General features: G+C 32.0%; 1 protein-coding gene across 1 annotated transcript; it reads left to right on the forward strand.

Annotated features, from left to right (window-relative positions):
• The first annotated feature begins 10,971 nt into the window (after positions 1-10,971).
• On the forward strand, positions 10,972-16,269 carry LOC121787709. The gene is made up of 9 exons (XM_042186525.1): positions 10,972-11,164; positions 11,532-11,797; positions 11,880-12,091; positions 12,220-12,487; positions 12,906-13,118; positions 14,515-14,667; positions 14,755-14,966; positions 15,104-15,371; positions 15,880-16,269. The coding sequence occupies exons 1-9, from the start codon at positions 11,074-11,076 to the stop codon at positions 16,165-16,167; spliced, it is 1,971 nt and encodes a 656-aa protein (XP_042042459.1). The 5' UTR covers positions 10,972-11,073; the 3' UTR covers positions 16,168-16,269.
• Positions 16,270-18,428: the final 2,159 nt, after the last annotated feature.

The following is an 18,428-nucleotide window of genomic DNA, read 5'->3' on the forward strand; positions in this document are numbered from 1 at the left end:
ATATATTCTAGATATTTTACATGGTATTTATTTAATTGTGCATCACATTCAATAGTTATTAATTAGAGTTTCTACATCTTCGCAATATAAATGAAGTTTATTAATTTTTCATTGTAATTTGATAGGGGATGGTTCTAAAACTAAAATCAAGATTATGACCTACATCTCAAAGTGGGATATGAGTACAAGGAACAATCTATTTATAGCGTTATGTCATTACGAAGAAATATACGTTTGGGATTGGGAATAATCACATCACTAATTATATCACTAATGGAGGACACACGTTTTTCATATGTGGATACATATTAGTGTTAATCGCCAGCTGCCCTAGAAATGTTTGGCCACGTTACATGGGACATAGGAATTTCTTATAATTCTTTTCATTATTTAATAGTAAAAGAAAAATACTTTATAATAAATAATTAATTTTCTTTTTTGGCCGTGCTTGTGTTTTCACATGGTGTTTAGTCGATTCTTAATTTCGAAGATGTTGGTAGGCCAGCAATAATACAATTATGTAAAGCAACTACACCACTTTATAGTTGTTTGTCTCTCGAATTTTCTTGGAAGGGACATCTGATTTAGATGTATAGTTAATGAAATTATAGGAAATTAAATTAAATTATATACACGTACGTACACATACGTACTATACGGACCTCCATATTTTGGGTTGTAGTGTACGTTCGGATAACATTACGTGTCAAGAATTTAAACCTAACTGAGAGTTTAGAAAGAGATAAAAAACTTTTATGCCTTCTTGGTATATATGGGTGCATGTGTGTGTCTGATGTCCGAACTTTCCTTCCACTCCGAGTAAAATGATTGCTACTGGGACGACATCACCATAGTGCTTTGATTTCGTATCTCATATTGCTTGGAACTATATACCGAATTGTTTGCCTATGTATCACATATTGCTTGCATATGCATTGCAGATTGCTTGTTACTTGTTGTCACGTTGTCACTTTAAGAGTGGTGTCTCACCCTAACGCACTTCTTACATTACATTGTATTCAAATCTAGTCTTTATCTTCGCGTTTTCTTTTGTGTAGTTGGTTCTCCTTTTGCAGTAAGAGTTATTTGTTGGGAGTTTTCTCATTCTCTATGTTTTTTTTTCATTGTGTTTGAGCGTTTTACTTGCTCTTCCTTAGTGTCGGCTTGTTTGTTCTTTAGTTAGAGTGCTCATCAGCCTTGTTGTTTTATGGTTATTGCTATGTGTATATCTTGATTGGTGTAGTTAGTGTTTTTATCTCTTATTTTGAATGGCTGCGCGATGTGCATCATTTTATCTTTATCAAAAAAAACAATGATGTTTTAAATTTGAATATTATTTATTTTAAATATAATGTTTTTTTTATCGAATTAGATCATTACTACAAACACTGCACATGCACCACTAACACCACTAAAATAAAGTTATATGTTGAGTAGAAATACAATAGGCAAAGAGAAAGAATCTCATATTATGCATGTATCACGTTCGGACATAAAAGACTAAGTACTACTACTCTATAATGATTTACATCGAACAATATAAGATACTCAAATATTCAGATGCACATGAGCACAAAAATGTCAAGTCTAAATCCACTTGCACAAATGTGTGATGACTCGGATGATGGAGATTGCAATTGATACAAGCTTAACATTAATTGCAATCATTAATTAATCCATTCTTATTTCCTTAATTAAGGTAATAAGTCCTCACTAATCACCATTAACTGCACAAGTGGATGATGACAACATGTGGGGATGTCAATGTAGCTCGTAACCCGTGGGCTGACCCGAATAGCCCGCCAAATTTATAGGGTTGGGGCTGGAAATTTCTAACCCGATTAGCCCGCACCCGATTAACCGTAACCCGTTAGGGCCAGACCCGAAAATCCGATGGGCTGACCCGAAAATCTGATAAAATTTCTATTATTCTATTTTTTTACTCCTAAATCGACACTTCATTAATTAATTTAACTAATAAAATAGCTTTCAATTTTATAATTGAATATACAAATTATATATTGAATTTTTATTAATATGATAATTGATAAATAAATTAAAAACTTCAAATTCACTAAAAATATTTAAAATTTTAAAACATACATTAAAATTCCATGAAATGTCTCAAAATATTAGTATTTGATCATGTTTATGATTGAGTTTAAGCATATGTCTCAATTATATCATAATTAAATGTTTTACATTGTATGAATATTAGTAATTTTAATTATTATTTATTGGATTGATCTCATGTTAATATTATCGGTAGCAACCCGATTAACCCGTTGGGCTAGCCCGAAACCCGAGCTTTTAGGGTCAGGGTTGAACTTTTATAACCCGAAAGAAAGTACAATCCGATTAGCCCGCACCCGATTGACCCGCAACCAGAATAGGAATGACCTGAAACCCAACGGGCCGGCCTGATTGACATCCCTGGTCAACATGATATCTTTATAGGGCCCAGTCCAAAGTGAATTGAAGTCTTACCTATTCCAGCAATATAGTACTATTGTTCTTTTAATTACAAACTTTGATACAGTGTATGATCCCAACTTGCTCGAATTTTGATTTTGTGGGGATAATTTGGTCTTACTAAATATAGCACTAGCACATATTTGTTGTTTGCTGGAAAAAAAATTTGAGTCACATATTTTCAGTAAATTAAGAGTTTTGTTTTATATTCCAAGTTGTTTGGAAACATGTCCATATTTTTATGTTGTACTATCTTTTTTGGAGTACTATCTTTTTTAATGGAAAAGATAATTGTACATAAATACTACGTACATAATGTTCTTAATATTTTAATTGGACCGAATCGGTTTTATATTAACCGGTTTATTATAAATTATATTGTTTACTTACTAAATTACCCCTATTATATTTAAAATCCTAAAAAGAAACATTAATCTTGATATAAATCTCCAAATTAAGATCTCCATATCTATACACTCCTACTCCACCGATTAATCTTTTAAAGCTCCACCCTTTTTGCTCCTTCAGATATTTATCTATCGATTAATCTTGTAAAAGGTTCCACCTTTTTTCTCCTTCAAATATTTATTAGTATCTGCAAAACAATTACTACTATAAATTTATCACTTTTAGTTGTTTGTCAATTCCTTAATCTATCTTGATATTTCCGAGGTGAATCATTAATTATATTGCTAACCAAATCTCCTATTCCTACTCCATCAAATTAAATGAACCCCAATTCTAAATCTCCTATTAATAGTTCATCGATTAAACAATAAGTATATTTAATGACATGAGTGTGGCATACAACTTTTAAAATATGATTCGAAAATGTATTTTAAAATTTCTTCCTCTTTTATTACATTTATTTAAAAATATATCTTCAAATTTTAAAATATTAAATAAAGATGTATTATTAGAAAATAAATAATATCGGATCTCTTATTAATTACTCTTTATAAATTTTAATTTAAATAATTGAATAACAAATTAGTGTTCTGAAATATTAAAAACTTGTTATCTAATAATTATTGAACTGTAAATTATCATATTTATAACATGTGATACAAATAATTATTTTATAATTAAATTGTAATTTTGAATATTAATAAACTTATTCTTTTAATCACTTTTTAGTCACAAGAATGTTTATGTAACAATAGAGTTTTTAGCTCAGTTCACTATAACATCCATCAAATTAAAATTTGATACTATATTATATAGTACCTTAAAAATTTGATTCTATATTATATAGTACCTAATTAAGTAATAGTACTCATGATTTTGATTTTAAGAATTTTATCTTTTTTTTATAAAATTTGATTTCTTTAAATTCTAATATCTTAGAACGTTACAATTGAACCTCGATAAAAAAAAATCACATGTTATTATCTTATCTATTTCATATTTCTAATATATTCAAATAATAATTTCTCTTTTTTATTTATAAAAGACTCCCCCTGTCCTATAAAAATATGCCGAATTTACTTTTTCGTTCGTCCCACTGAAACATGGAGTAATAAATTAAAATTTGATACATGGTGCAATAATACTAATTGTGTTTAGTGTTTACGGTTTTTATTTTAATTATTTTATAATTTATATTTTAATTCTTAACTTTTCAAAGTTATAATTTCTTTTATTATAATTTTTTGAAGATTATATTGAACCCCGAAATAAAAATTCTCTTTTTTTGTTATAGAATATTAGAGTTCTTAGCTTAAATAATTGTAACATGCAACAATTAAATTTGAATATATGATAGATGAAATAGTACTCATTTAATTTACGGTTTTATTTTAAGAATTTCATAATTTCAATTTTAACTCTTTACTTTCTAAAATTTTAGTTTATTTTAATTCATAAATTTTGGAACATTACATTGAACCTTGATAAAATAACCACATGCTCTTAATTTATATATTTAATATTCTAAAAATATATAGCTAATATTTTCTCTTTCTTTAATTAATAATTTTTGGAAGATTATGTTGAACCCCGAAAAAATAATTAATCACATGTTCATAGTAATTAATATTTTAAAGATAAATAATATTTTCTCTTTTTCTATAGAGAATATTAGAGTTCCTAGCTTAAATAATTGTAACATGCAACAATTAAAATTGAATATATGATATATGAAATAGTACTACTTATTAAGTTTACGGTTTTATTGAGGATTTCATAATTTCAATTTTAATTCTTTACTTCTAAAATTTTAGTTTCTTTTAATTCTTAATTTTTGGAACGTTATGTTTGAACATCGATAAAATAATCACATGTTTTAATTCATATATTTAATATTCTAAAAATATATAGTTAATATTTTCTCTTTCTTTAGAAATGTTAGAGTTCTTGGTTCATTCACTATACCACGCAACAATTTAATCTTATCGTACTTATACTCCATATGATACATTAATATTGCATGAGTTGCGGTTTGATTTTATTTATTTACATTCCAAAATTTTAACTTATTTTAATTTCTTAAATTTTAGAATGTCACAATCGAGCATCAATAAAAAGAATCAAATAGTTTTAAGTCATTTATTTAATATTGTAAAGCTATATAGTTAATATTTTCTCCTTTTTAGCAAAACATTAGAGTTTTTAGCTCAATTTACTGTATAGTGCAAGAAATTAAAATTTAATCTATGATGTATTAATACTAATTAAGTATGCGGTTTCATTTAAGTTTTTCATAATTTTGATATTAACTTTTTACGTTCCAAAATTGTAATTATGAAAACGTTATTAAAACATTAATATCAAAAATTTTGATATTAAAAATTTATATGTAAAAACATATAATGCCCTTTATCAAATTATTTTATAATGAAATGTAATAAATAGGTAGTGTGTTAATTAACTAAGATTTCAAAGAATAAAGAAAAACAAGATCCACAAATAAAGCCATCAATAAACAAGAAAATGAATTTACGATGAATCGCCACACAAATCAATCAATAACTAATACAAACCAAATCAAAGCATCTACCGGCTACCAACTCTTAAAAAACTCGTATATGATGAATGAATAAAAACAGTGTAAAATACAAAGACAAAATTATTGAAAAGTCATTTTGCACTATTTTTAATATTATACGGAGTATATATCAATTCTACCTCCATTGAATGAGGATGATTGAAATTGGTATATTATGATATACCAATCCAGACCATGATTGCAAGCATCCTCATCATTTAGAGTGGGAGTGAAATTACGAAAGTAGCCCTGCGCCCTGCATCCCAGCGGCTGCAATCGCCATAAGGCCATCCACAACGCTGTTCCTATACCGTTCATTAAACTACTATTTGCGGGTCCCACTGTACTTTTTTACTCCATTCCTTAACTAAGGAATGGAACCTGCAACCCTCCGTTCCTTAACCGTTCCTTAAATTACTCTTCATTCAATTTCATTTTTTTTTTATTTCCAACTCAATTCAATTAAAACAAACACACTTTAATAAAAAACAAACACACTTTATTAAAAAACACACAACATTAAAACAAAGTTACAACTTAAACTTAAAAAAATAAAAAGCACACAATTAAAATCCTAAAAAAATAAAAGTACACAATTTTAATAATTTCATCCGCCAAAGTTTGCCCAAATGTGCTCAATTAGATCCTGTTGGAGTTGGGTGTGTGCGCTAGAGTCGCGTGTCCTTGCACGAATAGATAACCGTTCTTGTATAGACGGATGCGCTCCACTTCGAGGCGGACTACTTGCGGTTGAGCTTCCGGGGGATTCGGGGTCGAACCAATTGCATAGAGAGGATGAAATAGAGAGGATTTGAGAGGAATAAATGTGTGTTTGTGAGTGAAATGAGTATGAAATAGGAGTATTTATAGAGTAAATAAATTAAAAATAAATAAATAAATAAATAACGGCAAAAAAACGGTAACAATACCGTTGCAATTTTTTTTATTAAATTCGATTTTTTTTTTTAAAACGAATTATTGCGTCACCGTGACGACGCTCACTCGCGGGGCAGCGAGTGGGCGTCACGCGTCGAATGGGAGGCCGCCACGTCGCCTCGGCGCGTGGCGGCACAGACCGTGCCGCGTCTCGTGCCGACGGCACCCGCGACGGCATGGGAATGGAACCGCGACGAAACGCAGCGCCGTAACGCGTTCCGCTACGGTTTCGTTCCGAAGGAACGAAACGCGGAATGCCCGCGGCCCGTGTTGCGGGTGCTCTAATTCACATGCAGCAGCCGCCCCCTTCTTCCAAACTCATCATGCACCATTTAAATCCTGCCCTTTTCACACCCATCATTACACATTTCTCCCCCTCCCCCTCTCTCTCTCTCTCGATATATAGTATTAGTACTATCCTCTTCCTTTTTCCTCACTATACCAAGAAACAAACTCCCTCTCCTGTTTCAGTGAAAAGGTCAATCTTTTAGAAACCAAAAATTTGAAGATCACACACACACACACACTAGTTTTTTTTTATAGTATTATTTTAATGTCATAAAAATGAGATGTGTTTGTAAGAGAATTCACGAGGCTCCATCGTAAAACCAATTGATGATAGGAGGAAAGGCCCATGAGACTTATATAATTGTTTCAGTTCTCTCATTACACTGATTTTGGATAGTTGTATTTTATTTTTAGTTTCAATTGCCAACAGATTTTTGAAAATTATTTTAAGGTTTAAGAGAGAATGGAGAAGGCGAACTCAGAGCTATCGATGGAGAAGTACTGCATCATGCAAGAGAATGAGAGGCTGAGGAAGAAGGCGGAGCTTCTCAACCAAGAGAATCAGACGCTGCTTTACCAGCTCAAGCAAAGCCTATACACTAAGGCGGCCGCCGCCGGATCTAGCTCCGCCGCCGCCAAGCCCAGCAAGAAATAGGTGTGGTTGTTTTTATGATTTTAGTTACTTAGGAAAAATAGTTCATTTCCTATCTAGCTAGAAGGTTTTATAATTTTATTTATATTTTTATTTTCTTATACTTTCTGGGATTGTGATGTGGAAGTCATTAATTAGCAATGTGTTATTTGTTAGTCGCGAAATTATCAAATAAATCAAGAAAAATGGTCCAACTCTGGTCCGTTTTACACTTTTGCAATCTGAAAAATAGTAGTACTAAATTACAAGTTTGAGTTTTTATAATTTTCATCCTTTATTTTTTTCGCACTAATGTGGCAGCCGATTTAAAACATGTGTACATCGGGCAAAATGAGAGTCTAGTTTTTATAGTTATTTTAAAACGGCTTTCACACCTGTGCGTAATTAGCTTGAAAATGATAGGATGTAATTCGGTGATTATTGATATAATTGGAAAGTGGTAGAATGAATTTTTTTTTTTGGATTTCATGGTCCAGCCTCTTTAATTTTTCAATCTTGGTGGGGACTATTGGGTAATTAATTGGGCCCTAAATCTAATTGAACCCAATATATCATCTATCAATTTCAGCAATATTTCTACTTGATCTTTCCATGTGCAAAATAATTTATTTTATTCTAGAAAATAGGAGTAATATGTTCCAATCCCCTTTCTGAGCTTTAAATTATTTCATAAATCTTTATATATAAAAAATAAGATTAATTATAGTAAATTCATCGCTTATATACAACTACAAAAAGAATTTGACATCCTGGAGTATAAAATAAAAATTGTTTAAGCTCTTAGTCTTATTGATGATATATTCTCTCCATGTCCCAAAATTTTAGATATCTCGCTCCCGTGCATTATAGATCTTCTAACAAGTACTTCTAAGATAAACAATTTTACATATATAATCCAACATTTAGTTGTTAGATCTTTTAGCATGTTATTCAAAATTTCTCCAACTTAAAAGTTGAGAATTCAAAACATTATTAATCAATAGTGTTCAAACATTTTTATTAATATAAGTATTTTTTAAGATGATGAATAATGGTTTCATATTTACTAGTGACCGTGGTGATTCAAACTATCAACATTTGGTTTATCAAGTTAAAAAAATTATGTTACCAACTAAGTTTCACTTATAATTCACAAATCTTATTATTAGTCAAACTTCTTTTCATGTGGAGTTATTCTTTCAAAGTAATCGATTTTAAATTGACTATCACAAAAGATGACAAAGCCTTGTGATTTGTGATGCATATCTCATCCAGCATGTTCTAACTTTCAACCATCCAATTATTGAGTCAAATGGTTTAACATTTTAAATAGATATAGATAATGATTGAACAAAAAAATACAAATCGATAAGAGACGCGCGTGTTCAAAGTGTTGAACGAAAATTGACTAATTTCTAAAACTAAAAAACAATGCTCTCTCCGTCCAAATAAATAGTCTCACTTACGGACGACACAAATTTTATTGAAAAATTGATTAAGTAAAAGGGGAAAAGAGAAAAAAATTAGGTAAAGTAAAAAAGAAGTAGAGTAAAGAGAGGAGAAAAAGTGAGAAAAGTATGCAAGAGAAGCTTTCTATTCTAAAAAATTAAACTATTTTTTATGAACATTTTAACATGGCAAAATGAGACTGTTTTCCATAGACACATGAGATATTATTTCTATTTTAATTTTCTATGCATTTAACATATACAAACTATTGCATAAAATCTCTTTTTATCTTTTAACAAAAATTAATTACTATTTCCTCCATACTTTATCTCTTATATATTTTATTTACATTAACAAAAATTAATTACTATTTCCTCCATACTTTATCTCTTATATATTTTATTTACAGTTTATCTCTTACTTTAATCTCACTATTCATTTAATACGAGAGTAGTATATTTCTTGATTTTTATGTCAAAACAAAATGCATATAGTTTATCTCTTAGGGGTAGGTTGAAATTTTTTAGCTTAATTGAGAATTGAGATGCATTTTCAGCCACTCATTCACAACATTTTCGAAATGTCAACTGCAAATAGATTATGTCAACTCGGGGGTATTATCGTCAATAACCTGCACATCAAATGTCAATAGCCTGCACATCAAATGTCAACAATTTATAGTTGACATTATATGTGTATAGTTGACATGAATTGTATATTTAGTTGACATTATATGTGTAATTGATATGATCACATGAATAGTACCTGTAGTTGACATTATATGTGTAGTTGACAAAAAAAAATTTAAAAATTAATTTTTTTTTAAAAAAACTTTAAAATAAATTAAAATAAAAAAATATTTATTGAATAAAATGTACCATGAAATTACCATTCTGCCCTTTCAGAATTAATTAATCTAAAAATATTTTTTCCATGTGACAAATTCTAGACCACTCATTTAATAAAAATGAATGGCTGATAATGTATCTCAATTCTCAATTAGGCTAAAAATTCTCAATTGATCACAACTATATATATATATATATATATATATATATATATATATATATATATATATATATATATATGGTCTGGTTAGGTTGAGATTTTTTAGCTTAATTGAAAATTGAGATGCATTTTCAGTCACTCATCCACAACATTTTTGAAATGTCAACTGCAAGTAGATTATGTCAACTCGGGAATATTATCGTCAATAGCCTGCACATCAAATGTCAACAACTTATAGTTGACATTATATGTGTATAGTTGACATGGATTGTACACATAATTGACATTATATGTGTGCAGTTGACATGAATTGTATATGTAGTTGACATTATATGAGTATAGTTGACATGAATTGTATATGTAGATGACAAAAAAAAATTTAAAATCTTTTTTTTTAATTTTTTGTAAAAATAAATTAAAAAAAATATTTATTGAATAAAATGTACCATGAAATTATCATTCTGCCATTTCATAATTAAGTAATCTAAAAATATTTTACATGTGTCAAATTCTGGACCACTCATTTAATAAAAATGAGTAGCTGATAATGCATCTCAATTGCTAAAAAATCTCAATTGATCACCACCCTATCTCGTAGTATATTTTATTTACGATTTATTTCTTACTAAATCTCTTTATTAATTTATTAAATACTGGCAGTATATTTCTTGATTCGCAAAAATAAAGTAGTACAGTATAATTTAAATGAGATAGATGGATTACTATCTTTTCCCATATACGTACCTACATAATTTAATTTAATTTCTTTAATGAATTACTATAAATAAAACATTTGGTACTATGATAATGATAAAAGTTTTTAAAAAAAGTAGATTACATGAAAAACGCTGATAATAATTAAATCACTAATCTTCGTTGCGTTGATAACCAATGTAAAACTAATAATCAAATAGAAAGAAAAAATAATTAATTTGCATATCCTAAAGAAACTCAATAAAAATAAAAATAAAAAGTTGAATAATTTTTCTCTGTGACTTAAAATAAAAAAAAGGTAAAACTACGTGTATTAATTAAATTAGGTGGAGCATAATCAATTAAAAATACTTACCACTCTATTCTTGCATAAAAATATACATTTTTTAATTTAAAAAAGTCTTTTTTTCTTTAATAAGATGGACTCTCATTAATATATTTTAATTACTTTTTCTCTCTAAGTCTGTTTTACTATTCTAATTTTACATTAACATTGAGATCTTTCCGAGTGTTTCGACACAGAGGAGTACAAAATTTTTCCGCTTCGTCTACTTTCTTCTGCATTTCCGAAGTTCCAACAAATTTGTCAATGGCGGATGGAACAACCAGGAAAATCTCAGCTTCTTCTGCAAGAGCTCACACTCGCAAACCTAAATCCAAGTCTCCTTTAAAAAGTTCAGGTGAGCTTTCATTTTTTTTTCTGCCACAATTTTAAGATTGGCGTTTCGCTTGGTGATCGTAGAATTTCTTCATCAAATGCCCATTCCAGTACTAAATTTAGTTTTTTAGGGTTTACGCGTATCATTTAGTTGATTATATTGCTCTGGCATAGCATATGTAAGCTTCAGTGTTGCCTAATGGTAGAAATTGGTGATTTTGATCTTGGGAATTGACTGATTACAGCAAACTAGAGCTGTGGCTCGGAAATTAGGGCTATAACTGATCTGATTGTTGCTCAAATCCATAAATTAGGGCTAAAGCTGACTTTCATTTGCATTTAAGGCCATGATGTGTGATATGTGTGCCCTCAAATTTCAATTGTTTAAGGGATCTTCAAGAAACTTCTATTGGTTTTCTTCGTGGGAATCTTGGCTTGGGCTTATCAGGCAACAAAGCCTCCCCCACCGAAGATCTGTGGCTCGAAAGATGGGCCTCCAGTTACATCTTCGAGAATACAGCTCAAGGATGGAAGGTACTTGGCCTACAATGAGTTTGGTGTGCCAAAGGATAATGCGAAGCACAAGATCGTGTTTGTCCATGGCTTCGATACTTGCAGGCATGACGTCTCTGCTATAACTGCAGGGCTCTCCCCGGTAATGCTTCTTTCTGTATTTGCCTGATAGTTATGAAAAGCAGTGTATGAGCTGATCTCTTTTTGCTTTGCCTCACAAACAGGATATTGTTGAAAGCCGAGGGATTTATATTGTTTCATTTGACCGACCTGGTTATGGAGAGAGTGATCCTAACCCTTCCGCAACACTTAGAAGCATTTCTTCTGACATCGAGGAGCTTGCTGATCAGTTGGCTTTGGGATCCAAATTTTACATTGCTGGATTCTCCTTGGGCGGGGAGATTGTGTGGACCTTCCTTAAGTACATTCCTCACAGGTACATTTCTTCGTAGTTTTGTAGTATCGTAGCACTGCTTGAAATTATGATTTCTTTTTTTTTGGATTTTAAAGCCTAAAGCAGTTCCTTCGTCGTTGTAATTGAATTTTGAGTACAACGGTGTGCAGGTTGGCAGGAGCAGCTCTGGTTGCACCAGTGGTGAACTATTGGTGGAAGGGTATTCCTTCGAACCTCACTGCAGAAGCATATAAGCAGCAGCTTCCTCAGGACCAATGGGCACTTCGTGTAGCTCACTATGTTCCGTGGCTTAACTACTGGTGGAACACCCAAAAGCTGTTTCCTGGTCTGAGTCTTATCGTTCACAGCCCGAAAGTTCTCTCTCGTCAAGATGCAGAACTAATACCAAGTATTGTCTCTATACGACAGGATATTATGGTAATGGTTGGTTACTATATTCTTGAATGCACACAACAAGAAAAAATATCATATAATTGCATATCAATTTTGTGCTATATATATTGCTTGATTTTCTGGGTGACAATGCATTCTTTTATACCTGAAACTGGCATTGTTATCCAAACCTGAAAATTCATGATTAGATGAACTAGGTGAAGCAAAACCTCTTTGGATACGTGACGTGTTTACATCGGCTGATATCCTTACTAAAACCAAGTCGACATCCTTTCCTCACCGATTTTCTGCAGAAGATGCCGCCACCTTTGTGAAAACTGTTTCCTAGCCATATTTCACCCCCTATACTAGCCTTGAACATATTTTCATTTGTGAATATATATAGCAAATCATGTCAATATCTTAAATATTTGAAGTTATATAACTTGAATGTGCAATCCAGGCACAGGTAAGGCAGCAGGGTGAGTTCGAGTCCATTCACCGTGATCTCGCATTCGCCTTTGGGAGGTGGGAATTCGACCCAACGGAGGTGAGAAACCCCTTTCCAGAAGGCTCAGGCTCAGTTCACCTATGGCAGGGTGATGAGGACTGCCTCGTCCCTGCCATACTGCAGCGTGAGATCGTCCGCCGGCTGCCATGGATTAACTACCACGAGGTACGTGGCGCGGGCCACATGTTTCCATATGCTGATGGAATAGCTGATTCAATCATACAAGCACTTGTTTCTTAGGCTGCTTGCATTAGGTGTACATGAATTCGCATCACATTTTGATAACATTATGGGATTGTTTTGTGTATAATTTTAGTATTTCTATATTTTTTCTTGTTTTCTTCAAGATGACTAGAACTCGTAAATATGTCCTTTTTTTTACGTATATAAAAATGTGCCATGCTGTAACATGTCTCAATTGATATATGAAAATGGCTTGTTTTGTAGTACACGAGATTGTATTATATTCCATACACATCACATTATATACTACACATGTGTGTGGTGACAATGGCTGATTTGGGAAACAGAAATCTTGGATTGGACCAGCGAAAAACATTTAGTCATAGCTGCCCCTACCACTAAAATAATCCGACGACTCAATCTAAAATAATCTCGCGACTCAATCTTAGACTACAAGATTATTTTATTTAATAAATCAAACATTCATGTAATATAGTCACAATCGCCCACTAGTTAAATTTTAATATAAATTAATAATCAAGCGAAAAATATAAAGCTAAATTAATTTGCATATCATAAAGTAACTCATTAAAAATAAAAAATTGAATAATTTTTCTTTGTGACCTAAAATAAAAAAGGTAAAACCACGTGTATTAATTAAATTAGGAGCAGTGTAACTATTAACTTACTCCATCTACAAGCATTGAAAATAATAATTACAAAATCTTATCGCTTTGTATACTTTCTTCTGCATGTCCAAAGTTCCAACAATTCTTTCAAATTTCAATGGCGGATGAAAGTGAAACAACCAGGAAAATCTCAGCTTCTTCAGCAAGAGCTCACACTCGCAAACCTAAATCCAAGTCTCCTTCAAAAAGTTCAGGTGAGCTTTCATTTTTTTTCTGCCTCAATTTTAAGATTGGCATTTCGCTTGGTGATTGTCGAATTTCTTCATCAAATGCCCATTCCAGTTTACTAAATTTAGTTTTTTAGGGTTTATGCGCATGCTTTAGTTGATTATATTGCTCTTGCATAACATATGTAAGCTTCAGTGTTGCCTAATCGTAGAAATTGGTGATTTTGATGTTGGGAATTGACTGATTATACCGAATCGGAGCCGTGACTCGGGAATTATTGCCGTTTGTTTAGGATACAACAGCTCTATTCCTGATCTGATAATTGATCAAATCCATAAATTAGAGCTAGAGATGACTTTCAATATTTGCATTTTAAGGCCATGATGTGTGATATTTGTGCCCTCAATTTTCAATTGTTTAAGGGATCTTCCAGAAACTTCTATTGGTTTTCTTTGTGGGAATCTTGGCTTCGGCTTATCAGGCAACGAAGCCTCCCCCACCGAAGATCTGTGGCTCGAAAGACGGGCCTTCGGTTACAGCTCAAGGATGGAAGGCACTTGGCCTACAAAGAATTTGGGGTACAAAAGGATAATGCAAAGCACAAGATAGTGTTAGTCCATGGCTTCGGTGCTTGCAGGCATGACATGTCTATTATAACTGCAGGGCTCTCCCCGGTAATGCTTCTTCCTGTATTTGCCTGGTAGTTATGAAAAGCAGTGTATGAGCTGATCTCTTTTGGATTGCTTTGCCCCACAAAACAGGATATTGTTGAAAGCCGAGGGATTTATATTGTTTCGTTTGATAGACCTGGTTATGGAGAGAGTGATCCTAACCCTTCCGCAACACTTAGAAGCATTTCTTCTGACATAGAGGAGCTTGCTGATCAGTTGGATTTAGGATCCAAATTTTACGTTGCTGGAATCTCCTTGGGTGGGGAGATCGTGTGGACCTGCCTCAAGTACATTCCTCACAGGTACGTCTCTTTGTACTATAATATGTGTCTTCCTGTAGTTTCATTGTGGCACTGCTTGAAACTGTGACATTTGCATTTTAAAGCCTAAATCAGTTCCTTTGTTGTAGTAATTGAATTTTGAATACAACGGTGTGCAGGTTGGCAGGAGCAGCTCTGGTTGAACCAGTGGTGAATTATTGGTGGAAAGGTATTCCTTCGAACCTCACTGCAGAAGCATATAAGCAACTTCTTCCTCAGGACCAATGGGGGCTTCGTGTAGCTCACTATGCACCGTGGCTTAACTACTGGTGGAACACCCAAAAGCTGTTTCCTGGTGTGAGTGTTATCGCTCTCAGCCCCAAAATTTTCTCTCGTCAAGATGAAGAACTAATACCGAGGCTGCGCTCTATACGACAAGAGTTTGTGGTAGTGGTTACTATATTCTTTGAATTTGAATGCACACAACAGGAAAAGTGAAATACAAACTATTAGTTTTTTCAAAAATTGGTCTTGTGCTTATATCCGAACCTGGAAAATCCATCGTTGTACAAACCCAAAAATTCTTTTTGGTGTTTTACCAAAACCTCTTCGGAAATTTCATGTATTTACATCTGTTGATTTCCTTACCTCTAGCCAATACTAAAACTAAGTCGACATCCTTTCCTCACCGATTTTCTGCTCAAGATGCCATCATGTCCCCTCTGTCGAGACTGTTCCTAGCATATACATCACCCCTAATTCTCAGCCTTGAACATATTTTCATTTGTGAATATATATAACAAAGTCATGTCAATATCTTATATCAAGCTGAGTTTTGCAGCACTGAAAGTAAATGTAATTCATTCGAGAAGGGGTTTACTTTGCTCGTATAGATTCGATTACCAAAACATATGATTGAGTATTTTAAGCTATATAACTTGATTTTGCAATCCAGGCTCAGGTAACGCAGCAGGGTGAGTTCGAGTCTATTCACCGTGATCTGGCATTCGCCTTTGGGAAGTGGGAATTCGACCCAACGGAGGTGAGAAACCCCTTTCCTGAAGGCGAAGGCTCGGTTCACCTGTGGCAGGGTGATGAGGATCGCATCGTCCCTGTCATACTGCAGCGTGAGATCGTCCGCCGGCTGCCATGGATTCACTACCACGAGCTACGTGGCGTGGGCCACTTGTTTCCACTTGCTGATGGAATAGCTGATTCAGTCATACAAGCACTTGTTTCTTAAGGTGCTTGCATTAGATTACATGAATTCGTATCACATTTTGATAACTTTATTGGGTTGTTTCGTCTAATTTTATGAGTATTTTGTTTCAAATCTTGTTTTCTTCAAGATGAGGGTATATAACTCGTAAAGTCGTATGCATGTCCCTTATTACGTATGTAAAAATGTGTCAATTGATATATGAAAATGTATTGTGTTTTAATTTATGAGATTGTATTTGTAAAACAACTCTTGAAGGTAAAACTAGGGTGGAGTTGCTCATTGCGGATTGTGGACTAACAGTATCTCTAAAAGTTGAATTTAATGAAATTTAAGTTGAATTTAATGAAAATTTTCGATTTTCATGGGCGGATAGTGGAGTTGGTTGACCAATAAAGCTCAACTAAATTGGTTACTTTGGGTGATATGTGAAAGATACAATATAAAAAGATAGTAAAATAAAATTGAAATTTCTTTCATCACCGCTAACACCTTCACCACAAAGATTGCACCTAAAGATATTTATAAAATATAAGAAGGAAAAATACATAATTTTTGCAGTTGAATGTAGACTAACTATTTTAAAGCAACAATAAGATCAAAGTAATTAATAGTACTTGGTAACCACTATAATTTTACACCAATGAAAAAGATATCTTGATTGAAACAGATGAAATCGAAATTTTATGAGTGGCAACAAAATTTTGTAATAACGTGCATTGACCACGCAATCTTATTCTGCATGCCGAGAATAAGACAAAAAAATTAATCCAGCATCGCTTACAGATCAAAGCATGATAAACGAGGTCAATTAATAGGATGTATCGATCTATATAATATAAATTATTAAAACAATAAGGAATAGTTAAATGATAAAAATAAAAGAATTTTCAGTTGCTCTAGCCTCTAAATTAAATTATTAAAAATTTATCTGATATAGAATTAGTTCAGAATTATATATAACAGAGAAAAAAGATTTTGGTAGATGCTAATTTTCTTAACATATTTTTAGATAATTTAAATTATTAATAATATTTTTTTACATCATAATTTAATAAATTGAAAATTATATAATAAAATAAAAAAATTACTTTAGTAAGAGCTTCAGTCCTTTGATGTATTCATTTTGTCCACCCATAATTATCTAAGATAATCGTAGTGTTAAGAAGAGGTCAGACTCATCAACTAAAACTAATGACAGTATCTCAAACTTAAATAGTTAAATACTTAAATTATAACTAATCAAATAAAATTTAATCTTATAACCAAACCGATCTCTGCCACAGTATTATTTATAGTGTCGTTATATCATCTCTAACCATTTATACTAAATTTAAATTTAAATATTTTAATATATTTCACACAAAAAGTCTAGATACTTTAACATTTACACCAAATTCTAATTTAATATTTTTAATATATTTCACACAAAAACTGTAGATACTATAACATTTACACCAAATTCAAAATTTATACTAATTTTAAATATATATATCTCACAAAATTTTTCTATAATACCATATTTGATATTATTCCATAAAAAAACTAAAATTAAGTTTAACTTTAATATGTGATTAGAAAAATTTTATACGCTAGAACTCACTTTTAATATATGATTGGAGATGATTTTACTTATATAGCATTACTTCTCACAAAAAAGCAGTGCCTTTTTTAACTGATTTTTGTTTATTTTTTTTGGAAAAACTGTAATGAAAGAGATTTGAAGTCCGGCGGCCGAAATACGCACGTGACTATATTGAGATAGAGACGGGACACGTGGAAGGCAGATGGTAACTCAGGGGAGCTGAAGACTCGACACGTGTCCACGACGTGTCCAGCAGCCATGCAAAATTATTCACTCCTTTTTCAGACATATAAAACTCAAACCCAATTTACTCCATCCCTTCATTTTCTCAACCATTTTCTCTCCCTCTCTCTAAACACACACACACACACACACACACACACACACACACACACACACACATCGTCGTCTAGCTACTAAAATTTCTATTTGTAAACAAAATCTTATTTATTTCCATATACTATACTATGTGTGTATATTTGGTAATGATATTTAAAAACAGGGTGCTAGCTAGCTAGAAAAATGATCTGACCTTTAGTCCTTTATCCCTTGAGCAGACCAATCTTCAGCCACTACTCTACAAGTATTGGATTCCAATGTAAACCTTCTCTCTCTCTCTCTGAGAAGATATTTATTATGCTTCCTTTATATCCATTGTTTGTGATCAAGGGTTTGGCATATGATAATACCCATTATTTGA

The sequence above is a fragment of the Salvia splendens genome, chromosome 22 (assembly GCF_004379255.2).
Source record: "Salvia splendens isolate huo1 chromosome 22, SspV2, whole genome shotgun sequence".
Classification (NCBI taxonomy): domain Eukaryota; kingdom Viridiplantae; phylum Streptophyta; class Magnoliopsida; order Lamiales; family Lamiaceae; genus Salvia; species Salvia splendens.

Bases quoted from the DNA above. Each gene is read 5' to 3' on its own strand.
- LOC121787709 (XM_042186525.1), top strand. From the start codon at position 11,074: ATGGCGGATGGAACAACCAGGAAAATCTCAGCTTCTTCTGCAAGAGCT. The intron at 11,165-11,531 runs GTGAGCTTTCAT...CAATTGTTTAAG, and splicing joins GTCTCCTTTAAAAAGTTCAG to GGATCTTCAAGAAACTTCTA. The intron at 15,372-15,879 runs GTAGTGGTTACT...TTTGCAATCCAG, and splicing joins CTATACGACAAGAGTTTGTG to GCTCAGGTAACGCAGCAGGG.